The 26,771-nt window shown below is 34.0% G+C and overlaps 2 protein-coding genes across 5 annotated transcripts; one reads left to right on the forward strand and one right to left on the reverse strand.

Moving 5' to 3' along the window:
* Positions 1–5,287: 5,287 nt before the first annotated feature.
* LOC108725021 (BTB/POZ domain-containing protein 7) lies at positions 5,288–25,742 on the reverse strand. 2 transcript variants are annotated; one of them, XM_018451775.1, is made up of 11 exons: positions 25,594–25,742; positions 24,225–24,482; positions 23,318–23,682; positions 22,622–23,172; positions 22,375–22,538; positions 21,906–22,290; positions 21,665–21,817; positions 21,424–21,580; positions 20,967–21,145; positions 6,625–6,840; positions 5,288–5,931 (listed from the first exon to the last, which is right to left on the reverse strand). In XM_018451775.1, the coding sequence occupies exons 2-11, from the start codon at positions 24,461–24,463 to the stop codon at positions 5,635–5,637; spliced, it is 2,706 nt and encodes a 901-aa protein (XP_018307277.1). In that variant the 5' UTR covers positions 24,464–24,482; positions 25,594–25,742; the 3' UTR covers positions 5,288–5,634. The 2 variants fall into 2 exon arrangements, with proteins under 2 accessions (XP_018307277.1, XP_018307276.1); XM_018451774.1 differs by having other exon boundaries at positions 23,318–23,700.
* LOC108725022 (uncharacterized) lies at positions 11,744–19,413 on the forward strand. 3 transcript variants are annotated; one of them, XM_018451776.1, is made up of 3 exons: positions 11,744–11,997; positions 16,718–16,820; positions 18,151–19,413. In XM_018451776.1, coding segments are annotated over exons 2-3 (1,227 nt in total). In that variant the 5' UTR covers positions 11,744–11,997; positions 16,718–16,818; the 3' UTR covers positions 19,376–19,413. The 3 variants fall into 3 exon arrangements, with proteins under 3 accessions (XP_018307278.1, XP_018307280.1, XP_018307279.1); XM_018451778.1 differs by lacking the exon at positions 11,744–11,997 and adding an exon at positions 14,853–15,310; XM_018451777.1 differs by lacking the exon at positions 11,744–11,997 and adding an exon at positions 15,537–15,787.
* Positions 25,743–26,771: the final 1,029 nt, after the last annotated feature.

Genomic DNA, 26,771 nt, shown 5'->3' on the forward strand with positions numbered 1-26,771 from the left:
ATTTTGTAATTATTTTATATTTTATATTTTGCGCATACAGAATTTCAAGAGAAATTTTCGACTGCTTTGAAGAATCTACATCTTGACATCATTCTGACGTGATTTCGACATCGAGCGTTAAAAAACTGGTTTTAGATAAGATTTTAATTTCGATATGTACCATTATCGTTCATTGTAATTCGAGTTTTAAAAATTATGCCAATTTTATTTTGTATTTATACATTTCTCAAACGCAAAAATTAACTCCTTACTGAGAAAAAATTTTGGTTGAAAATGAACGAACCAGAAGATTCTGATCATATTTTAATCAGAATTCTATCTCAACTAAAATTATAATAGATTCAACCATAAAATTCTGATTTGTTTATTTTCAACTAGAATTCCAATTAATGCAACTCTAGACTCTTTTTCCAGTGCTCTGACATAATTTCGAACGTTTTCAATTTTCTGAAACTTACAAAAATATTGTATGTTAGAAAAATAAGAATCTATATCCAATAAGAATTCATAATAATTCCATCTTATTCCTTCATTTAAAATTGTAACGATGATAATGTTGGCAATTATAAATTATATTTTATACAGTTTATATATAATTTTTATAACGCACAGATTATTTCTGATATCTTGAATTAAAGATGAATGATCCATATATTTGAAGGGAAAAAACGAGTTCATGTTTTACTAAAACAAAGTTAAATTGTCTTACGCAAAATTAAATATACTTCATATCTGATACGCCTGAATGCTTAAGCAGATCCTAATGATACTTAAACGCGATTCAATTGCGTAAGAGAACAACTTAAAATACGTTGTTGAATTGTAATTATCAGAACTATAATATATGTAGATTTTTTATTAGAGTTAAATGTAGAATGCGCCACAACTTGCGACTTTGATAGATTCTCAGATCAATCTAGAATTGATTTTTATTCGAAATATCAGAAGTTGCCATTTATCGCGATTTTCGAATTTTAACGTTACATGGTTACATGTTCCGCGTAAATAAATTTTGAGATAAAAACGTGACAACAGCAGATTCAAATAATTTTTTAAATTAACTAACAAGTAAATCTATATGATTATATTGTAGACCAATACAAAATAAAAAAAAGATGTTTCTCTAATGCACATTTAAAAACATTTCAAATGCATGTTTAAAAATATAAATTGAAATGAAAAAATGTTTTATACATTTCTATTCCTCGTTATTTTTGAAAATTTCAATATTTTTGTAAAGATAAAGATTATTTTACACATTATTAAAATATTTTACATAAATTAATTTATTATACGCGTTGCGCTAATGCGCGTATATGCAACTTTTTCTATCCATAAAATAAAACTTTTCTGTTTTTCTATTTTTTCAAGATATCCAAATGTGTTATGGACAAATTTCAAAGATTTATCTTTTCGAGTTCAACATTCTTTGAGATTTCCCATATTCCTTACGAAAAGCGGAATAAAATAATATTTTCTTCATAATAAGCGGATATGATTTTCCAAAACCACGTCAACAAAGTAATATAACAAAAGGTCATTTTAAAGGGGATCTCCCGATTAAATTATTTTAATAAAAATGCTCTTTAATCATTGACCTTTAACTTTTTTGAATTTATGAAGATAATGATAGAAAATATATCAAAAAGTATATCGATGTTTTTAAAAGACTTATACAATTATAAAGGAGAGAGAGAGAGAGAGAGAGAGAGAGAGAGAGAGAGAGAGAGTACATTAAATATTATAAACTCTTTGTCTAAAATATTATATATATATATATATACACACACTATATATATATATCTCACAACTTCAATGATCCGTTCGAAAGATACGCTTCGTTAGCTTCAAAGAGTTTCAATCTTTAAACGCGCGAGAAAATATTTGTAAAGAAATACGTGTTCGTTATTGTCAACTGTATACTTTATATGCTTTAAAAGCAATCAAAATTGAAATGGAATATCTCCATATATTTCCTCGTAAAAGCAAACATTTTATCTGTTTGCTAAGTTTGCAAACAACTCCTTCATCAATCATTCATAACTCGAAAACCATTGGTGTCTCGATATTTTCACCAAGGAAGAAGTCAACTTCGAATTCATTTGAAAACCAGTCGTTAAAGTTAAACTCGCAAATTAAAGAACACGTAACTTCCCGTAAGTGGATGCAATCACGCAAACCGAAGCCTAAATCAAGCTAGACTTAAACATCCGTAACGAACGCTGTTAATAATTTCGAGGAAGTTAATGCAACTTATATAACAAGCTGCAACATCGGTTTTACTCGGAAGGGATAATATTATTTCACTTTATAATATTCATCGCGGAGGATATATTTTAAGAAAATTTAAATTGGACGTAAAAAGATTAGAATCTTCTCCTGTTTATTTTCCAGCTGCTTATTATTCACAGTAAATTTGTTCGCTTATATTAAACACTGGATTTACGTGATAAGTTCCTCGCGACGAGTTATTTTTGCGCAACAGTGAAAATACAGGGCGACAGGAATTTTCACTTGAACGACACAAGTCATTGTCGACTTTACATGCTGAATTATGCGATGCAGCCCGTCGATCTGTTATACGCGCGTAAGCGCGGCGTGACGTCAAGAGCGAATATGGTGAGGCTGGATTTTGCTGGGCGGTATTCCTCGCTGTGCTTCGAGTATGTACAACGCTTTTACATAAATTCGGTATGAATAATGGCGCGGGAAAGTTCTGACGTTCCCTAAGCATCCGTTCTGATGTATTTTGCGGTCCTGCGGGTATTATTTTGCTAAAAACAGTGCGCCTGTTTACGTAACGCGTTTATTATTTGGTGTTGTAAAACACGAGTTGGACGCGGGGATAAATCTCGCGATTTCGCTGACGGTTACTTATGACGGATACTTACATAAACTCCCCCTCCCCCGACCATGAATTGCGCTAGGAACGGAGAAATAACAGCGAGTCCTCTCTTTCCATTTTGAAATATTTATTAAACTTTATTTTTAAATATATCTTAGCGAGCCATCTATCGTGTGAGTCATAAAAAAGATAAACTGTCCGAAAATTTTATTTTTCAGCGAACGTAATTAACACTTCAGCTTACAAAAATCAACAATTTCGTGGAAGAAACGAAGGGAATCGTGAATGTCTTGAATGGAAGAACCTAAAAGATCGCTTTTCTTTCTTCTCTTTTTTGCGACGCACGAACTATATGAATGTCAAAATACTACTCCCGCGATATACAGTCCCTCAGTCTATACAGTATTAATCTATCTACGTGATAACTATTCTTTTATGCTGGTCTTAAAAGTTGGTCTAGTTGCTTTATTTAAATTATAACTTCGTCAATCGATCGTGGATTCACGAACTGTTGTTCACTCTTGATATTATCTGACACCGTTGTGGATTCACGATCTAACATCGTTTTAAATACAGATTCAATTAATTTTACGATTCGCGAGATAGTAAACGCGAGTGATACGCTTTACAAAGCAGACGACCGGTATTTATAGCTTATTTGAATCGCGTACAATTAACGTTATTTTACATAATCATATATCCTTCTAAATCCAGGTCTGCAAAGTGAAATTCGAAGTCACAATGACTGAACTCAATAACTTTTCTCGAATAATATCACAATTTATGCCAACGGTGATAACAACGCCGAATTTCATTTTCTAGAACGAAATGTAATGTATTCTTCTAAGAAAATATAACGAAACGTATATAATACAATCGATAAAATTAATTGAACGATTAATTTATGGTTTGTATACATACGCAGGAAATAATCATTTCGAATACTTAACGTAAGGACGGTAAAGGAATTCTTGAATATACGGATCCTATAATTGAGTATCTTAATACATAATTACATCCCATGTCGACACCGAAGAGTCATATTAAATAAGGAATAATTACTATCTGACGATATTAATCTGTACGCTTAAAGTGATTAATTCCCGCCTGATCGTTGTTGCTTCAACGAAAGTGAAAGTGACTAGTTTTCCACCGTTTACTACTTGTATTGTACGGAAGTATTGAAATAAAGTCTGACATTTTATGACTTTTGCGGAACAAAATACGCACGGTAACCCAGAAACAAACTTCGTTGCAAATTCATCATTGACCCGGCCGATGTGATCGATCGTTTTTCTAAAGAAGTATTAGTGACACTTTAATTACACGTCATTCTCAATTGTTATTATTATTATTTCAGCACTTTATCTTCCTAACTCGGAAGTTTAGTTTCTGATAAATTGAATTTTTCTTGAGATTACGCAAGCTAAAAATTTCGTATACATTTGCATTCTCTCTTGAGCTCAGTTTGCCAAGAACTTTCAAAATTCATGCAGTTTTAACTCGAAAATAATATCCCGAAATTAAAGCGCCGTTTCTTTCATAACTTTAACGACTATCGAAAGATGATACGCGACTTCTGGGTCACTCTGTATATAGTACGTACCCTGTTTGTGGATATATTACAAAGCTGCGGCGGAGCAAGGCCGATGGAAGCGTACATTTAAATTCATGGAAAACTTTTTCTTAGAAAATTCTCATGCACCCGGGCACTTAGCGATAATTAATTAACCCATTAAATATCGTGAACGTCACGCACGCTTTTTACGACCCGAGGCGCCCCGGACGTCATCTCTAAGCGCGCGATATATGTTTTATCGATTGGATTTCTCTTGTGTACTTACAGCCTTACTATAGCCCGTCATACATCGAAACTGCCCTAGAAGAGAGAAAAAATTAAAAAGTTTAGCATGGCAAAATGTCATCAAGCGCTTCGCAGCTCCGCTCGCGTGAGTAGCCGCCACCGCCGCCGCCGCCACGCTTTCTCTACGAGAAGAAACAAATGTACGAGGAATACGCGGCACTTTCACTTTCCTGTAATTATTATTATGTGGAGTATAAGGATGGTAATGTGACAAGGCGCGATTTATTCAATATCCCGTACATTGTTCCTCTTTCGTTTCTTTTTTTTTTCTTTTCTGAAGACTTTCTTGCTAACAGTCTTGACACTTCAGAGCCGGAACCGCGGACACACATTATGTTCCCCAAGTACACACACATACGCGCACACATACACATAAGTACACCCACATGCACATATCACGATTACATTTTTATATGTATAAATCACAATCGCAATTTCTTCTCATACACGATTGCACCTAATCATTACATTTATATATTTATATTTATATTTTTATTTATATATATATATATTTATATATATAGATTATACGGTGTGAAACCTCCGTATACTCCGTACACATTCGCATCGTACTCGATAAGCAAGGTTTTTTTTTACTTTTTGTGTGTACACAGGGTATAACTTCCAGATCCGGAAAAATTACGGATACTCTTAAATCAAGTACTTTCTACCCTTTTTTCAAGCTTGCTTTAAATAAAAATGTACATACAATTACCCTTGTAATAAATTTGTACCCGCAATAACAAGGTTTGATCGATACATGCTACGATAGAGAGAAAGAGAGAGAGATAGAGGAGGTTGGCTATGTAATAATAAAGAGGAAAACGGGGAAGAAAGAGAGAGAGAGAGAGAGAGGAGAGAATACAAAGGAGGATCGTCAGTAGTTGCCACGTTGTTCGCTCCATCCACATATCATATATAAATTTCAAATAAACCTCGGTAAGGCAGTGCCAGCACGATGATACACGTAAGGTGGGGGCGGTGGGCCGGAGAAGTGTCTTTGATGCTGATGAGGAAGCGACGAGCGGTGAGCAGCCGGCTCAATGGTTCCGCCGCCCGATGGGGAAACGTGCGGTAAGAGGTGCGACGCCCCGTCACCGAGATCCAATTCCAGTTCCTGCTCCTCGATTAAATGCAGAGCGCCGAAGGAGGCCGTCGCCATCGCTACGTCCGGCATCACGCCCGACAGTTGGCCATCGCTGCAGGAATTGCCTTCTTGCTGCTGCAAACAAGCCGGAGGCGTACTGTTTGCATAATCCGTTTTCTCGAGGAAGCGACTAATCGAGCGAGATACCGCAGCGATATGATTACGAGGTAAAAAAAAAAGAAAGAGAGAAAATGACAAAGACTCGCGCCGCTGCGCAAATGGAGGGAAACGGTTCCGTAACCACGGTTTGAGACTCGCCCGCGCGGCTGTAACGAGAGAACGGATTGTACAAGACCGGCCCTGTAATTTGCCGTTTCCCAACTAGATTCGTAATCTCGTCTCGCGGTATCGAGCGGGATCGAGAAGATCTACAATAGAACCTTGATTATCCGACCTAATGAAGACAGGCCCTAAACATTGAATAATCGAGAAAAATCTGATACAACAGAGATTGCATTTTATTCTATAAAAAAATTTATTTTAAGTACAAGTTATTTTATTTACATCTTCGGACTATATCTTTAGACTAATTTAGACACTCGATTTAGATTCTCTGTTTTCTATCAAATAAAACGTAAGAACTTTTTGATACACCAGGTATGCATCAAAGAAATGGATTGTCCGAGAGCGCTCGATAGCGAGATCGAATAATGCGAAGTTAATTAATCCGGGTTGTAATTAAAAATATCTGGGCCTGAATACGCGAGATTTAGAGTCACCCGCGAAGTGATACGAATACGGCAATAACGTAAGCGTGCTGTCCCTTACCTCGGCAAGAAGTCTGCAGCTCTCTCCCTCGGTCACTATAGCTGGAAGTTCGTGTCTATGTGCGTAAGACGAAGTCGGCCGAGGAAATGTCATGTTCCTCCCGTAACACACCGGGGCGGTAGTTCTCACACGAATACCCATGCCCGGCGAGTCAATGTCCTCTATATCTGTCATCCTCTGCTCGTTTTGCTCTTTCATACTGTAAGACGCTGTGTTCTGAAATCGATACGCCGGCAATTTATCGCGCGCTGTCCGCTAGATGAAAGATGCATTAAAAGCTCGGAATAATACAGAAGGGGAAAGACCCCGCGATTAAGCGGGAGGTAGGGTGACAGCGGTTTGTGGGACGTCGACAGTATCGCGCCGGGGAATATTAATCGGAGCTTCGTCGACGAGGGGATCGGATAGAGTCCGAGGTTGGGATGGCGTAAATGGATAACGGTATAAATTAGCGAGAATTAAAAGTTTCGCGTTTGTGAGAATTAAAGTTGGATTTTATTTCTATGAATTTGTTTCGTGAAACCTTCACCTTTCCACCACCGGTTTTGCAAATCGGTGGAGGGAGAACGAGGGTTTTACAAAACGAATTCGCAGAAATGAACCTTCGTCCGCGTCCTCCGGACCGAGAGGGTGAGGGTTTTTCCCCACCTATCTACCGAAATAGAACGTGAGCCGTGACCTAATTAACGTGTGCCGCACGCGTTGCCTAGGAAGACATTAATGCAACGAACAGGGAATGACGCCTTGCATACGTTATGCGGTTGTCGTAAATTAGCGAGCGCGGCGACGACACGCGCGATTATTTCACGCGTGGCAACTCGCACCTGTTCTCAGGTGCCGGTCTTCCCATTAGGCCTCTTCTTCCCACACACCTGAGCGACTCACGAAATTATACGCCTGTATATCTCGCCCGAGAAATGACAAAGCATTCTTTCCGCGCAATTACACGTAATTTTCGTTTTTTCCCCTTTTCCTCTCCGCGACTTTTGCGTTTTCGTCCATCTGACACGCTACTCAGACTTCTCTAATCTGAAAAGTATTAAACTTTACGTCACTCCTAGAACACTTTTTCAATCCGGAAAGTATTAAATCATTACGTGCCGCATGAATCAAAATAGCGAGCGATGATACCAAGCTGTAATGTTACACAAGGGAGTCTCTGAGCACTTCCGCGATATTATCTAGGATGATGTTCACGTATTGAACAATGGTCTTACCGTAAGATATTGAACTACGTATATAAACAAAGCTCGTAAATAACGATAGATGCTATTGGCATAAAATTTATGACGATTGTGTCGTATTCCAATTAAATTTGAAAACTTGAGAGAATTAAACGTAACTGTTGTATATTAATAACGCGATGCATAAAACCATTCTTCGAAGAACTATTAATATTCCAGTGAGAAAAAATTTTTAATATGTAACTCCTGCTACGACATTATTTTTTGCAATTCAATCAAGACAGTGATAAAATATTTTGTCCACTAGAAGAACGAGTTTAATGATGAATATTAATTCTAACATTATAAAGACGTAAATGAAGCAATAATAGAAGTTAACTATCGAACTCGGTAAACGATTCATTCAATCGGTAAAACCTATAATAAGTTTCCAGAATCAATTTTGCATATATGAGTCGTTTTACAAAAACAATAAACAACTCGATATAAGCAAATAGCAGGATGATGATATTGCTTTTTAATCTCGCGTCAGCAATATACGATATTGTTTCAAGTGATCACCAAAGTTCTCCTGGTACATCATATTGTTTTGACACGTTAGAAATGTTATGTCATCATGACGATAATACATTGGACTGACAAACACGTACGTGACGGTATTAACATGCATATAATTTTAACAGTGTATAACGTTTCACATTCGTGTAACGTGTAAAAGGAGCCTTCGTGCGCTACCTGCATTACGAAACACGTCCAATAATTTGTTTGACATTCGCCACAGAAACGACGATCGCAAATTAAATTCTACTTCTCTTCACGCGCGCATGTTAAATTTTAAATTACGTATATCACATTGAATTAGATAAAACTCTTTAAATATACTCTCTCTCTCTCTCTCTAAATTCTACTTATCTTGTTATTTATTTACCTCTGTGCAAATTTATACTTTGAAATCATTGCTTAAACGAACGTAATCGTTTCCTAGTTTTTTGGATGCTGAATACGATGCTATATACCAATTGCTTCATCACGTCACAATTTTGACGTCAAACAGGCACAAAAAACTTTAACATTGTAATACCGGCATTATTTTTTTAATTTCTTTAGTATCACGCGAAAATATAAACTTTTAGCTTTAAAATACATTTGTTTCGTTTCGACATAATTTTCGAGATATAACAGTTTGAAAACAGTCATATTGACACGATATAGTGTCATATATAACTATCGTTTTGGTAAAAAATAACGATATATTTAATAGGAGCAGTGGCGAATCATGTTAGGTTAAATTTGACATTATAGATTTAACAGTGTGATCCGATTATATGAGCACAGTATTATGTAAGCACAAAAGCACTTACTTTCCACATACACAGTGCTCGCCAAAAGTTCCGAGCCAGCTGAATATCTCGGAAAGTATGCATTTTTAAGAAAAATGTTTTAGACACAAAAATTGGGTTTAAAAAGATTTATTTAATAATCTTATCAGTTTGATCTTGGGTGGCATCGCAAATATCAGGTCAAGGTCACATCGATTTAAACTGGACACTCTATGACAACGCTTTTTAGGCTGTTACGAGTATTATTTTCAAAGATACCAGAAAGTTTGCGGATTATCGCGTATTTTTATCTATTGCTAATGCCAACGTTTCGTGAAGCTTGCCGTTCACTTCGTCAAGGCGAGGAGCACACTGATACTGGACTTGCCATTTTCATTTTTACGTAAAAACGAATTTTCAGTGCAAAAATAAAAATAAGAGAAACAATCTCCAATGACCTTGATCTTAACAATCATGATAACAACAATGTTATCCAGGGCATAATCTTGAATAATACTAATAATGGCGGTACTGTAACTTTCAAGCTCATAACTCGAAAAGAATTTAATGAAAATGAACTTTATTGTAACGTTTTGAAAAGCTTTTGACATTGACTATTAGATTCTGGAATAAAAAATAGGGTATCCAATCGATGTGACCTTGACCTGACATTGGCGACGCCACCCAAGGTCAAATTGATACATTAAATAGATCTTTTTAAACCTTACAATTTTTGTCTAAAACATTTTTCTCAAAAATGCATTTTTTCCGAGATATTCAGCCGACCTGGAACTTTTGGCGAGCATTATGTATGTATAATATATGCAGTATTAAAATGGAATAAAAAGCTTTTTCCACGTATTACATGGGAAGAACTATTTTCAAATTGCTATATTTCGAAAAATCATATCGAAACAAATTAAAATACATTTTAAAGTTAAAAGTTGATCTTTTTTGCATGGCATTAATGAAGTTTAGAAAAAAAATTTGCTGTCGGTGTTACAACATAAAAATCTCTTCAAAATTATCGTCTTTTTCCCCTCTTTGATATCGTTTTTTTTTTTCAAAGTGACGTGAGAATTAAATTTAAAGAATGGATTTGTGTTCACGCAAAAATACATAAAAACAAGTAAAATTGTTAAATAAAATACTTTATCGCAGACTAGTGTTATTACAACAAACAAAAGTAACTTTTATGCTTTATGTTTTAAGATTAGATTGATTAGATTTAACAATATGATGTAACTTCCATTGTTTAGAGATAAATAGAGATAATTTCAAATACTCAGACTTGTGATTCGCGTTTGCTGATTTGCTTTATTTTACCCATAACACCACAGTGATGCAACATGTCGCACGTTGATAATACATTTCTGCACTTATTCATGCATAATACTGCACCAGTTACGTTATAGAGATTGCATGCGTTTCATCCGATTGGTAGTAGTCGCAAGTGTCGTTTCATGATTCATCCGCTTGTCACCCCGAGTGCGATACCACGTATATATCTATCACTATACAAACCGCATTTAAACCGGGACATAAAGATAAATTATTTTTTGTGAACAGCGCCTCTCTTCAGAATATCATCGTACATGTCGTTCGTGTAGTCAATAAAAACTCGGAGAGGAAAACAGCGACATTTTACTGAATTAAAATGTGACATATTTGTAATACATATCTCGCTGAAAAAAAAATTTTGCTAATTAAAAATCATATACTGGATAAATATTATATTTGCATTGTTATTGTAATAAACTATATCACGAAAGCACGTTGGCGTAATATTTTACGAATAAAAAAAAATAAAACAATATAGGTAAATAAAAAATATTAAAATAAAATATAATGCAGTATATCCGTTCTCTGTATCTACGTTTTTATCTATCTGTATACGTATCGACTTGCACGTCGTCTCATCGTTCGAGCGCAGTACTGCTCGTAGTTTTTGCTAATTTGTCCGATATCGAAAGTCGGCTACACTGCTGGCGTTCACATTGCGTAAATATGAACAATACAGCAACATAAATATGGATATAAATTGAATATTAAGAAATAAATATAATTTCGAAATTTTCACTAATTATATAACTACTATTTTGAGATATTAACAAATATATCATTTCGTCGTCTTGGAATCATTTTAGAAAACTTTGAAAATATAGAAACAAAAATAGAAAAATAGAAAAAGTTGACAAAAATTCTTCCTACGAAGTAATCAATTTTTATTTTGTAAAAACAGCGAGTTTTTACTTGTGCCAATAATAAAAAAATAAAAAGGGAAAATGGCCTAAAATATTATATATTTCACATGAATTCATATTAATCTAATTATTTTTGTAGATTGAGTATTGTAAATATAAAATAGGCATATCACACCGTTGACATTGAAAAATCTCAATGTCGCAGCTGTTCGAAAAGATTCGCAGTTTCACGAAGAGAGGAAGGATATCTCTCGAGGACTCGTTTGCATCTCATTGCATTGAGACAAAATGCGCATTATCTTACATCTCGTATCATCTCAGAACGCTAATTCTACCACGTCTCTATTGCGCGGACGTCTAATTCGACGTTGCGTTAGAAGACGTAGATAATACGAACACCAGTGCAGAAAAAGGGGGAGAATAAGAGGCAAAGTCAAACAGCGACGAGAGTCTACTCGCAACATTAGTCGCGCGAATTGCGCTGTGTCAAAGTGCCGTGCTAAACCCACGCGCGGTGTATAAGACTTTGTAAAAAAAAAAAAAAAAATAATTTAACGTTGTTGTTTAATCGCTTTCAATTACGCACGTGTTACATCTACGTCACGCCGATGACATCGCATTCTTGATAAACGTGCCCCGCTCGCGTATCGCATTATCGGTGTTAAGGTAAATGACGTACTCATTAATAGTAACGTATGTAAAATATAACTGATAGACGAACACAAGTGTTGATTATATAATAAAACTTTTTTCTACGTCTCTCTATTCTGAGCTATAAGATTTTAAGTAAATGCACAATTGACCGGTAAGCTTTTATGCTCATCCTAAGAGCATCGAATTTACATTCTTAGATATTTTGTTATTTTTAACTTCCATATTTGCCAAAACGTGAATCAGTCCATTTTTGGAGTTTTCAAAGTAAACAACGTCTATATTAACGTATGCACTCAATAAATAATAAAATACATTTGAGTTAAATTTAATACGTTTTCTCGAATTAAATTATTTAATTTCATTGTTTTAATTAAATTAATGATATATTGAGTATAAGAGCAGTGACGACTTATAGAAATAATTAAACAAAACTTAAATTGGGTATAATTTGATATTATGAATTTAACAGTGCAAGGCAAATGTAGAATATAATTGTCTTGAATTGTCTAGAAAATTAATACGTCTATCCGTACGAATGCTCTTAGTCATTCCGATTGAACGCGAGAGAATCTTGGCGCATGTTTTTCAGCAATTTCGTGATACGGTAAAAGATTTAAATATCTACATTCAAAGTAAACGCTGGTGTCTAAAACGACAGTTACATGCAACAGGCAAAACTTTTAGTATTTCTTTCATTTACTTTGCTTGAATAACAGATTTATAATATTATTTTATGTATAGTTTTTTATCTTTATTTCTTCTCGTTAATGCGAAGGTTAAAACGATATTGTATAATCAGGACATTGATATCGGGTATTGATATACAGACTCAAAAATCAAGGACTATGTTCGAATGATAAGAATTGGCGAACGACCACAATGTATGAATAGTGAATGCAGATGTGATTTTAATATAAAACACGTTTCTCAAACCTTGTCTGCGAACGTGTCTGGCATGCTTAAAAATTAATTATTAATTCCGATCATAATTACGCTGTTTCAGTAACTTTTAAGCAAAAAATATCATGACAAACTTCCTGTTTTGGCTTCATTGTTTTGCACGACGAGCTCTTACATTGAACACAAGAAATATCTTTTACCTTGAGGAGAGACTTAATGTTGATTAAATATTCTGTACATAAACAGTTTAATATGCGTAACATATAACCGCGTAGGAGTTCCTAATAAGTCACTTAATAGTTCGAAGTTCTTAAAACTATTGGACTCAAGTTGGTATATTAATTCTTCCCATGAAATTACAATACAACGTTAAGCTTTACAAGGAAAATCAACATGTCAATGACTGAACGTATTTCCGAGTTTTCAGCTTGATAAATTGCGCTGGTACGCAGCTGCTAAGCTCGTGCCTGGCATACACGTTCTTCTTGCGATTTAAATTAATTCGCGTCACTTGCTTATTGTTATAGCCACGATTGTGTCATCTCGATCGCGTATCATTTATGCACACATAATAGTGATGCAACGATCGGTTAACAGAAGGGTAAGCGATCGCGAAAAAATATCGATAAATTTTCCTTCTTTTGTGTTTTTATTCGATAGTAGATCTGAAGATTAGTTCAACCTATTATATTAATTGTCTTCAAGGAATCGCTTATTATTTGAAAAATAAATTAAATTGCCTAGAATTATGTCTGAGAAATATGTAAATAGACATCACATTTATATTTATCGAAAATAATATTTGGAGATAACATTATGCTGTTCTATCATTCTGCTTTAATTAAAATTTTAGAAATTTTATTTTGAGCTACTTGAGTTATAAAGATATTTCGCACTAAAAGTTGAAACAATGTCGAAGGAAATCGTGCGCAGCGAAATTTTCGTTAAGAACTTTGAATTAGCCGAAGAAGTCGAAGATAGTGTGAGAAATCTGAAGCAACCTGCGTACGTGAAGTTAAATAACATTATGCATTCAAGAGCAAACATTCGTCAATGCAGCTTTCGTGGGATGAGAACCTAGAATGAGAAGATAATCTAACAACATAACAGCTTCCGCATTAAGAATGCTTTTGCATATGCGTGGAAACGTGATGAAGTCTATTAGCTAGAAATAATCATCGCGAACATCAATCACGACTCACAATTAAATGATTATTGACCGATTATAACATAATAATGCACAGAAAAAAAGAGATACATATTGCCTCAAGTTTTTCCTCATTTTTTTGTCTGTCTCATTCAATTTCCTCGTAAATTGCAATTGTCTTCTAGTAACATTTTTAAATCTATCATTTTTTAAATCGGTCTATTTAAAAAAAGAATTTATCTATATCGTCTATAATATTTTTTCTATAAATTCTCAATTTTTTTATTTGCTTTGATATGAATAATAAAACGAAGAAAAGCATTCCACTGCATGGCGATTTTCTGAAAATACATTGAATTGATAGATCTTCGCAAATATAGGAATATAGGTCATGGATATCCCGAGTGATTTTTGACGCTCAAACTTTCAATATTACTTTCAATATTGATCAGATATCAATATATTCTGCAAGAGATATAAAATAAAAAGCTGAGTAATGTTTCTGATGAATAATACGTATACATGGCGATACATATTGAGCACGTGCGTTTACTTTTATTAATTATTCATTTTTTTATCCTACTTAGGTAATATTTTTACATATATATATAATAAATAAATATACATATATATATATTGCAATATAATACTTTAGGAAAAAGTTTAGAATAATAAAAAAATATAATATTATAAAAATAACATTTTTTTATACTGAACGAATACATACAATTGAGATAAATAGAGATCTTTATTCGTAACCATTTCTGAAAATAAATGTGTGCTATTACCAGAAATAAAACGTCACGTAATGTTGGCTCATGTCCGTAACAGTGTCGTCGCAGTCACGAAATCGAACAATTATACAGGGTACCGAGTTAATTGAATGTCTCAGTACGATATGAGCCATAAAAGTCTTGGATGGCCATTGTTTTTTGACATTCACGCTAAATAGTGTAAAACAAAACGTAAAAACCGAGCGTTATCTACGCGATAATGGCGCGAAGCATAAGCGAATTGCAGTGGCATGAGCTGGCAGCGTGACATTAACAAAGTTATAATTGCTATTTCTAAAAAAGTTTATACACTTTAGAGACAGACAGAAATAATTTAATCACAGACGAACTCGCTGATATCAATTCTACAACATTTATCTTAACACTCAAAGTTTCTTGTGTCACGAGTACAATATAAATAAGTTGTACGCTCTTAGCGCTGCGATAGCCGATTGATCTAGCCAGAAAGACTCAACTGAGTTTCTGTCGATTCACTTGCATCCATGTAAGTGCAAAATAACGAACGTTCACGTCCCGCTTTCTGAGCTCACGCTGATTGTACATTGACCGCCACGTCATTCATTCGTAACAAAAATCAAACTGTTATGATTAGAGTTTTCCCTGATGCTATTACATTTTGAAATTATGTTATAAGCTTCATTTTATACGTTACGAATGAGATAAGGAAAACGACTAGTTTATCTAATACGAATTGAATTTGCATAAACGAATCATAGTCAGCGAGGAGCCACCGACAAGTTCTCTCCTTACTATGATATAAAATAGCGACGCTTCACATATTGACAGTTAATGCTAGAACATACACGCGAGTGAACGTTAGGAAGTTATAAATATATGTACGTCCTTATATCGAAGATAGAACACAAAGTTAAGTAACGATAAAGTGATCTCTCCAAACGTGGAGATCAGTGCTACAAAGACATCTACGTGTGCCCAATAACATTTATAGCTTTACAAAACTGTAAGTAAATTATATAATTACTTTAGGATCAATAGAATTTGAAAAAATATATTTAAAAATATCATCAAACGAACGTTTAAAAAACTATAATTGTTCTAAGGATGTTCGATTTTTCAATTTATAATAAAAAATTAATAATTTTCCATAGAATCATATTTCTCTTAACAAATGCTCAAAATTACGGATATTTATTTGAAAAATTTGTTTTCCAATAAATTGTTTGTTCAATAAATCTGTGACTTTCTTATTAAAAACGAGAAGAAGTCATGTAGAAAGAGAAAGTTACATAAAATATCGAACATGAAACTTGGAAAGAGAATTTATTTATGGTCGTTATTAAATTATTGTACGATCGAAATCAAATTTGATGTATTAAGAATTTCTTTTGATACAAATCCACAGCACAACATCGAAATCGGATTGGAATAGCTATTGTATTACTTCAGTTTACATTTTGAATAAATTGAAATAATATGTAATCCATAATAATCCATAATCCAAAACATGTGCCTCTTTCCCAAAATTATCTAGTAACTGTTGATGTTGTGCTGTGGAAATATCAGTTCTACGATTAACGAGAGATAATAATTCTATATATATATATATTTGCGATAGATTTAATTTAATTAAGCCTATTAAACTATTAAATAAAACGATTAAATATCTAAATCCAATTTCTCCGGATATATGTTCATCTTTTTTTTTAATCTATAAATTCTATCAATCCTGAAACTTGTAGCTATAATTTACTTACATTTTGTACTTTTTGATTACGTAAAAACATTTCATTAAATCCAAGTAGTGTACAATTAAAGAGTATTAAGGATTAAAAAATTTTAATGGAAAAACTCAAAATTTACTGAAATAGATAATATGTATTATACATCTTAATTATTTCTAGTTTTAGTTTAAAAGAAATTTATTTTACAGAGCCCCGAGATATATGATATTGGTGACTAAACAACATCCGATCTACATAAAAGAAGACTTAACCTCAGTTTCCAAGAAATTCCACGTAGCAAATACGTATAATGTACGTTAACTGATCAAAAGCTTGTATAGACTGTTGCGCATTATTCGACAACTTATCTTTAATCATTCAATTTCAATTTTATTGTTTGACTCGCGAATTAAGTATTCTATCAGATACTAAGAGAGAAGATTTTGAAGATTTTGTTCTTAGACTTTTATATTTGTAATTTTATCTATGTTTCTGACCGACTTAACGTACATCTTACGAACTATACAACTTTCTGTCGGTTTATATCAGCTTGATTTTTACATTTGCATGATTTAATTATTTTAATTTTATAACAATTTCATTTAATACATATAATTATAATCACATAGTGTAATTAAAATTTTTTTTATTTTCTCTGAAATAATAACTCTCGGTAATTATGCAGTAGGTATAAGGGACCATCTTCTAATGACCTTGACCTTGACATATGTTGTCAAAGTCATGATCCCGAATGACCTTGAACAAATTTTAGCCGTCGCTCGTTGTTCGTTAAAAAGTAGTAACAAAAAAGTTCTTCATTAAAACCTAACTTTTGGACATGACTGCTCCGATGAGACAAATTTCCTGCTTTAACAGCGCAAAATATTTTCTTGTATAATTTGTGTTTTTAGAGCACAGAGAATTTGTATTTTTAAAGCAGAAAATGTTTTAAAATCGCAATTTGACTATCATACTGGTTAATTTCGCCTACGTAAATGCTATATCTGAGGAATTTTTACATGATATTTTATCTTTCACATTGAAACGAACATATACGAACAATCGAAAACGTGAGATTCAGGATAGATTTGCTTATTTAAATCATAAGGTAAGTTGATAAATTTCAACAAATAAATGAAATATATTTGTAACATATATTTCGATTGTTATAGGAATTTGGGCGACAACAACGTAGTCGTGTTTACAGTTAGTGTTTATTTTCGCGAAATGTTAGATTTAAACTTCTATCCATATAAAAAAAATGGAAAAGGTATACATAATAAAATATTTCCTGCTTTACAAACACAAATTCTTTGCTTTAAAACCACATTTTTTCCCTTTAAAACGCAAATTCTCTGCTTTAAAAATACAAATTCTCTGTGCTCTAAAGACACAAAAATTATATATGAAAATATTTTGCGCTGTTAAAGCAGAGAATTTGTCTCATCGGAGCACAGTCATGTCCAAAAGTTAGGTTTTATTGAAGAACTTTTTTTGTTAATAACTTTTTAACAAACGAGCTAAAATTTGTTCAAGGTCACTTGGAGTCATGATCTTGACAACAAAGTCAAGGTTATTGGAGGATGGTCCTTATACTGCATAATTATCTAACTCTCTTTAATATGAAATCTTTTTCTGTTAGGAAAACGCTCGACATGCTCCCTGTTAAAAATATGGACACATTGTTAATGCAAACGTATGGCCCCGATTTTCGAATACAGGATGTGGAATGGAAACATTTAACAGATCCGGGAGAAAACTTTGGTAGTATAATACTGGCTGTCAATATCAACGCCGAGCATAATCATAAGAAGAAAACTCTAAACGTGGTTGTCAAATTACCGCCGAGGTCAGCGTATTTGCTAGAGTTGTTTGACAGCCCGTTAACATTCAAGAAGGAACTGGAATTTTATAGCATGGTAGCACCAGAATTTTTGAAGTTGCAAAATGAAAGCGGAATCCCTCGGGAATCCCTAAGCGTCATCGTGCCGAAATTTTTAGGCGGTAGATTAGGTTTACGAGATCCGCAACGTTTCGATGAACAGGCTGCCATCGTTTTAGAAAATCTAAAAAGTTACAATTATATAACGCAAGACCGAATTGTAGGTCTAGACAAAGTGCACATGGACTTTGCGATCAATCATTTAGCCAAGCTACACGCCATAGCAATCGGCCTGAAGCTCAAGAAACCTGAATTTTTCAAAAAAACGGTACTCCCTTGTTTAGAATTCAACCTACAAGAAGCCACGGAAAAGGCAACAGTAGATATGATACAGAAAGCGCATAATGATTATAAAAATATGAAAGAAGCGGAAGCTTATCTGAATAGAATCGAGAAAACAATCGAATATGGAGTTACACAAGATGTAACGCCGGAAGAACCGTGGGCGACACTAGTGCATAACGATTTTTGGGTAAATAACATGATGTTCAAATACGAGGAGTCGGATAAGCCGATCAATATGAAAATTGTGGACTTCCAATTGACAGTCTACGACTACGGTGTAAACGACCTCATATTTTTCCTCATATCAAGTTCCCGGAAGGAGGTGCTCGACGATTATCTTGACGATATGATTGACTTTTATTACGACTCTTTTATCGAGAGTTTAAAATCGCTAAATGTAGACACAAACGCATTTCCCAAGAGCCAATTTATGGAGCAATTGAATCAATGTGCACCCATCAAATTTAACCAGTGCATCATGATGGTGCAAGTAATACAAGCAGCGCGTGGCTCCGTTTCACAAACGGCGGAAGATGCAGACGAATGCGTTTTTGCAGGTGGGATCGATGACGATAATTATAAACAAAAAATGTTGCACGTCTTACATACATTCGATCGAAAGGGATGGCTTGTAAAATGATTAGACATAAACTTCTATCCATAGAAAATTAATCCTTTTTAGAAAAAGTCTTTCTATTTCTTGATATAAAAATAATTACTGTATAGTAAGGTGAACAATCGTCCAAAATTAGGCACAATCCCAAAATTTAACTCTTCGTCTCCACTTTACAACGCGTTCTAAATTTTATTCCAAATTAAGAACATGATTATGAATTGTCCCTCTTTGAGAATAATAAGTGAAAATAATAAGTATGAAATATAATTTTCAATATATTTAAAGAATTTTATGATTTTTATTTAAAAACCCAGATATTCTTCATAAAATTCAGTCGAAAAGAACACTTAAAAAATCTCGTAACTTCATTAATTTTTGTTGTGATCTTATGTGATGTTATACAGTGCTATTAGTTATTTACAAATATAATAATATAATATTGTTCATGTGATTCATTAACAATTATTAAAAAAGTGTTTATTAAAATTTACGATAATTAATATTGAATCTTTTTAAATATCCCTCTTCTTAAGAAGTTGGTCATCTTACTGTATAGAAAATATTGATAGATAGCTTCATAAAAGAGCTAAAATTTATATAAACATGTGACAAAAGTTTTTAGACAATATTAGATGTGATAAGACGATTATTAGGTAATATTAGGTGATATTACATAATAAGGACCAAAGCTAATGAAGAACAATTGACTAAGTCAACTGCTAAGACTAATTTGATGATAGAAATATTAACACAAACAATATGCAATGTATCTGCTAAAAATGCGACTAATATTTTTAATGATATTTTTGTAATAAATATTTATGACATTTTAAAATTATATTTTTAAAGATGTATCGTAAACAAGTAGTCTTTTTAATGTAAATAGTACGCATGACGCACATAAGGCTTGTAGACTCAATTTAATTTTATAAAATGGAAACATTATCAATGGAATATATTTATCGTGTTTAAAAATTTTTGTATTCTTGATAATAATAAATTCCATACGTATCAATATTCACGAAACAAAATGGAGAAATTAATAACGTTTATATAAATATTGTAAATTATAAAGCAATATTTTGAGACTATATATATAACTATTAATAATTTAGAACAAACAATACAATAAAGCAGTCATTATCTATCTTTATTTACAATTTATTCAATCACAAAATAATTATGTGTAGAATATACTTATTTTTAACTTCCTACGCGCAAATGTATTTAAATTCTTGAAGATGTTTAGCATTTTATGGCACTCGTTCGCGATAACCGTAGGTCTGTTTTTTATTCCTGCACTAAATTGCATTTGAATTTTTTTTTCGCTCTCGACAAATATCGAACATATATCTATTTCATTGTAAGTTTCAAAAGTGTGTATTAGTTCAGCTATAGAAAACAAACCTATCAATTCGAAATTAATAAAAGAAACGCACTATATATTATGGTTTAATTGTCTCAGAAATCTTTTACCTTTTCATATACTCATCTGTTTTCGTATTGATTTTTCCTGTTCCCAATTTACCCAACGCGATGTTATTATACACGTTTTATTACTGTTATTGCTATAAATTATTATAAACTAATATAGAAGTAGCATAGAAAGACTTACTTCCAGAAGATCGGCCACAGTGTCGGGTAAATTAAACTCCCTGACAACGCGCAGTCGCACTTGCCGATTAATTTCGTGTCGCGAAGAAAGAGGCAAACTTATCGCTCGTTGACAACTAGGCGATTGTTTCAATTTCTGCTCTCGTTTCAGCATTGCGGCCATTGTTGCAGAGTCTGGTACTATAATACAGATAAAAGATCTTTTATCCTATATCAATTATTATCAGTTAAACATATCTATGTGTGTGATTTTCTCATCAACTTCTCAATCATTATTAAAAATATTGTTTAAGTACTCTCACTTTCTTATTACAAAGTAGTCTGTGTTTTTATGTCAAATATAATATATAATAACAATATATATAATAACAGTATATATAATAACAATAACTAATATATAAAAAACTAAGTTTATGTTAGTTTTAAGTTGAAACACTAATAATTTAATGTCATAATACCTGGAAATGCAGCTGCAAGGACATCAACACCAGCAGTTCCCATGGCTCTTGGTTTCTCCTCAACCATGTATAGCGCATCCGGTATGTCTGCTACGTATCGTGGCCTTCGTAATCTCACTAGATCAGCTTCTTGAATCATCTGTTCTTCTACCAAGGACTAATATCGAATAAATATAGTACTCAGTATATTCCATTAATCAATGTGTTTCTGGCTTTGAAAATTATATATTATTATTATTACCTTAATCTCTTCATAATACGGCATGAACAGCCTTGGCCTTACAAAAAATCCATTTTTCTTTCCGCCTCTTATCCAAGCATTTACCCTCAAATTATCTCTTTCGTCTCCTATCATGTGACTTGGTGGAGTGGAAACTAATCCTCTCCTAATAGCCTAAAAATTTATCAACATAAAAAATATATTAACAAGAAATATATTTTATTTTAAATATATAACTTAAAATGTTTAGTAGAAAATAAACCTGTACTAATGCTTCGCTATTCGGCGGCAATATATGATCTATTCTGACAAGCGGCAGAAGTTCGCTCAATATTTCCCGCAATTCGATGTCGCTAAGATCTCTTTTCTTAATACCCTTCCTCGTCACAGAATGCACAGTATGGCTAAGCAAATTAGGTTCTCGATCCTCCATTCGACGTACTAATTCGTGTTCGCCCCACTTGAGTACTGCCTGCAGTACTTCAAGTTCGCTCGCTTGTAAAAAATGACTCTGTAAAACATTCGCTAAGTGGGCATGATCTAACTGATGAAGAATCGAGGACGAAGCAATCGGCTGAAATTCCTCCCTTAAGTAATGCAACGCTTGTCTGTGCACCCATGCTGATCCGTGAGGTTGACTGCCCCATCTGCACATAACATAATTTTTTTAATAATATGATCTAATTTCTAACTTTTGTAAAAGATTTATTAGTAATCATAATCAGATTTACTTGAGAACAGTCGGTAGCGATTCCAAGGTGAGATATTCCAAAATAAGATCCTCGCAACCTTGCGATAATATATCAAGCTCAAGAAATCGTCCAATCTGATACAATTCCATCGCTTCTTCTAATGGACTTGGTCGCATTCGGCCCGTATGTGTTAGGGCTTGAACCTGTAAGTTTATTAAATAAAAGTATTAACGTAAAATTAATATACTTTAGTGTACAAAACATTTCTATGCCAAGACTTTCTTACCTCTCCCAAACTACCAGCGCTGTTTCCGCAACCGCTTCCTCTCAGTATTAATGATAAGTCAACGGTATCTAGATACACAGCATGTAGTAATACTCTGGCATATCGTTTAGGTATCACGCTTTCATCCAACACTATTCTTGTAGGTATATGAAGTGCCCTTTCTGTGTGATCCTCGCCCGATCTAGTCCGTCTTTGTATTAAATTTCTGAAGAAAGGAGATCTCGCGGAAAGTATTGCTTTATGACATGGTAGTTCTAATTTCGGGCGAAATCCATACTCCGAACTTCCACTATCCGGTCTTTGATAATCACTGTCCGACGTAAATACGAGAGCGGCATCTGCATAATCACCGGTATCCAGCAAATATCTGAGATCATGTTCCAGTGGATTTGGAGTTCCAAACTCTTCTCCGAGTCGTCGAAGTAGGTTTGCTTCCAAAGTCGCGTCATGTGGACAAATATCACCAGTGTAAAGATACCGTAATAACGCTGAAAACATCTGCACTTCAAGATGTGGAGTTCTTAGCTCCAAACATATTCTAGCACCATATCCTGTAAATTTTAATGAAAGATATATATATATATATATATAATAGTACTTTGTGCATGAAATTAATTTTCATATTATAAAAGGAAAATTGCTATAAAAAACTTTATTGTTTTATGAAGAGAATATAAACTGTTGATAAATATATACCAGGACAACCAGCCAGCAAATCCCTAAAGTATAGGCATCTGGCGGAAAGCACGGCTCTATGAACGGGAAAACACGCTCCTCTATATACAAGATCCACATCGGAACAGTGTTTGTAATCATATAACATCGATAGATCTTGCTTAAAAGTAGCAGCTGGCGGTCTAGCTAATTCGGCTTGAACATGAAGATCTTTCAACGCAGCTAACGCCTCATACTCTTCAAGCAAAGCAGTTGCTTCTAAGTGACTCCATGTGGACACCAGGTCTCTAATAATTCTACCATGATCACACGCTTTAGAAGAGCGGCGTCTCCTAATAAATTTCTTGCGTAGCGTCGCAAATCCTGTCATCTTCTTCTTTTTTTCTCTATACATGAATAAACAACTATAGAAAGTTTGATGTGCGGTCAAATCTATGATTCATTTTTCAATCATCATTTACCTATTTATATATTCTAAAATATTGGGCGCGTTCAAGTTGACAAAGCGGCTAGCCTGCTCGCCGAGCAAATGAACATAATTGGTTATTACTTATAGATCCAACCAATCATATTCAATCGCTCGGTAAGCATGCCTAGCTGCTTTGCTGTCTTGAACTCGTCCATTAATACAGCATACTTTAAAATTCACTATTTTTTTTTATATTTCTTGCTTGTAAGATAAAAATTAATCTTTAAATATTTAAAGATTTAAAAATAGTCACATTGATTAAAACGTTTCTCTTGTTTGAAAATTTAAAGACTAATATGGGTAAGTTCTATTTGCAATATTCGCGAGAATAATTTCATTTTTGTTGTTTATCAAATGTTAAACAAAGATAAAATGATGCTCGTGAGTATTACGAACGCCAAATGGAACATACCCTATGACATATAAATATTGTAAGTGTATAAAACATTGACAATGTACCTAACTGCAATGCCATGTTGTTCCGGACTACTTGACGCCGAGAGTCTGGCTGCTTGGACAGAATCTCCACCTACGCTGGTGATGCTTGATGATGCAGAAGCACCCATTCTATGTGTCATGTGAGAGGCATCTCCAAGCTGTCTTCTCATAAACCAGGAGTCCCTTTTATCAGTATTATCTATACCCCTTATGCGTCTGCGTTGTAACACACACGGTGTTAAAATACGAAGTACATTCATTGCTCACCCAGACGACAGCCTGAAACAAATTATTGTGCATATGGAGTATATTAGCAGATAATTTAATGTTACAGTATAAGATTATAATTTTTGCAAAATTATATATTTGATATAATACAAAGACAAGAAAGATGAACAAGTAGTCCATGCAAGATGTATTAATATTAATGGCGCTTATTTATAATTCTTTAAATATATTTTTTAATTAAGACAACTGTATATAAATTTATTGTATATAATTTATTTAAATTTTTTTCATTATAAATATTATCTATTTTACTATGAATTGTAATATAAATTGTAATATAAATACGGTGTTATACATTTCTGTTAAATATTTCCTTCTGATGAAACGTATGTCTACATTTTAAAATCGTGTTTGCATATTCAAACATTTTATTTAGGATTGCAAAAGGAAATTCACATTTACGCAAGCAAAGAATTTTATTTCAAGCAAATTTTAGCTGTATTAAAAAATATGTGAAGTATCAAATGTTAAACGTTTAAATTGGTCTAAATTTACCAAATTTGTTCTACTTGAATTTAAATATATAAACGATCCTTGCATGGTTGAAAAAGCATTGGCATATATGCAAACAACGTGCAAACGGAACATCAGGCTTTTGAGCAACAGAGAAATTGACGTATTGATAATGCATCGCATAGCGACAGATCCCCGACGAGCGTTTCCCCGAGAGGTATCACTACCCAGTCACAACGAGGGAAAGGGGAGCACGCGCGGATCTTCGCGATCACGGGATCGGTAGATCCCATGAGACATGCACGGTGCTCCGTTTGGACACAACACGAAGGTGTCAAGGGGCTATGCGAGCGATCGCGCAAATAACGCGTGACGGACCATGCAATCAGCGATACATGACGTGCAAAGCAGAGCAGGTTCACTCACCTTCGCGTTCGCAGGATCGAAGGGGGAAGAGGGAGATGGACGAAAAATGGGAAAATGATTGTGATATAAGCCGAGGGGTCGCGTGAACAGGGAACGATAACGAGCGAGTTACACAAACAACACCCGTCGTCGGCCGTCAGGTGAAATTCGCGGATTTCACGTTGGTGACGACAGTGGCGGAAAAAGAGAAAGGGGACGCGAGAGTGCTCAGCGTCGTCGTTACCTGGGTCTCCGGGACTGGCGTCCCTCATCCATATTACTCGCGTTCACTCGGTGCGACACTCGGCCGCACAAACTCTCGCTGATAATCATCACAATGCACGACAGCCATGTTTATCATCCGGGGGAGGGAGAGAGCAAGCGAGCGTGTGTCCAGCGTCTCTCGTGCGTGCGCGCGCGTGCATGTGTCGATGTATGTGTGTATAGGGTAAATAAAAGCGAGCTGAGAGGTAGATCGCGGTCGCGGCGCCTAACGGTGTCGTCACTCGTCGCCGCAGCGGGGCGCGCTGGTGGCGCTGCGGGCAGCTCGAGAGCTCGAATCGAACGAATCGATCGCGCCGCGATTCACGTCAAACCCGACGTCAGACGTCACACGGCGTCGACCGCGAACGTCGCTGTTGCGATGACGTTCGATCGTCGATGACGACACAACTCTTATCGACGATTATCACTCTTCAATAATTGTCAAATATGCGTACCTATTTGGCTTTGTAACTTTGCTCGCTGCATTTCGCGCGATATTTCGAAAGAAATATTTGCCTGACAGGCCAATGTTTACTTAACAGAAAAAGCAAGACTTTCAATTAGGTCCTTTCAAAGAAAAAAAATTATATACGAGGTCATAAAAAAATAGCTTAATTGTTAACAGATGAATTTGCAAGTAAATCAATTATTAAATTGATTGAGATTAGTTATGAAATTATTCCCGAAATCCTATGTCACAATATGTGAATTATTACGATCCGATGCATAAATTTATTTTAAAATTTTGTGAATATATATTTTTTACATTATATACTTTAAAATTATGTATGTTTATAATCACTTCTTATTTAAGAATATATCTGAGCTATTCCAAAAATAGTACCAAATTGATGAAACTTCGGGAAACTTCCTTTGTTATCTGTAATATACTAAAAAAATTTTCAAGTAGATTCACTAAACTGTTAGAGAGTAATTATTATTTTAATTATGATGATTATAAAAATTTAATACTAGTACTGGCCAATTAATAACTTATTTTAAGTATTAAAAATATTATTAATAGTTTTTAATACTGAAAATAAATGATTAAATGGCCAGTATTAGTATTAAAGGTTTATAAGAGACGTTTTCTTATGGGAAACACAACTTTGTCGAATGTAATTAGTAATAAAAGTATTGAAGAAATAGTACCAAAAA

The sequence above is a fragment of the Mycetomoellerius zeteki genome, unplaced genomic scaffold (assembly GCF_001594055.1).
Source record: "Mycetomoellerius zeteki isolate Tzet28-1 unplaced genomic scaffold, Tzet1.0 scaffold321, whole genome shotgun sequence".
NCBI classification, from domain to species: domain Eukaryota; kingdom Metazoa; phylum Arthropoda; class Insecta; order Hymenoptera; family Formicidae; genus Mycetomoellerius; species Mycetomoellerius zeteki.

Excerpts from the sequence above, each read along its gene's own strand:
- LOC108725021 (XM_018451774.1), bottom strand. The coding sequence starts at position 24,463 with ATGAATGTACTTCGTATTTTAACACCGTGTGTGTTACAACGCAGACGC. Across the intron at positions 21,581-21,664 it reads CGTATTATGAAGAGATTAAG|TCCTTGGTAGAAGAACAGAT; the intron begins GTAATAATAATA and ends ATTCGATATTAG. Across the intron at positions 6,841-20,966 it reads CTGTGGCCGATCTTCTGGAA|AACACAGCGTCTTACAGTAT; the intron begins GTAAGTCTTTCT and ends TATCGATTTCAG.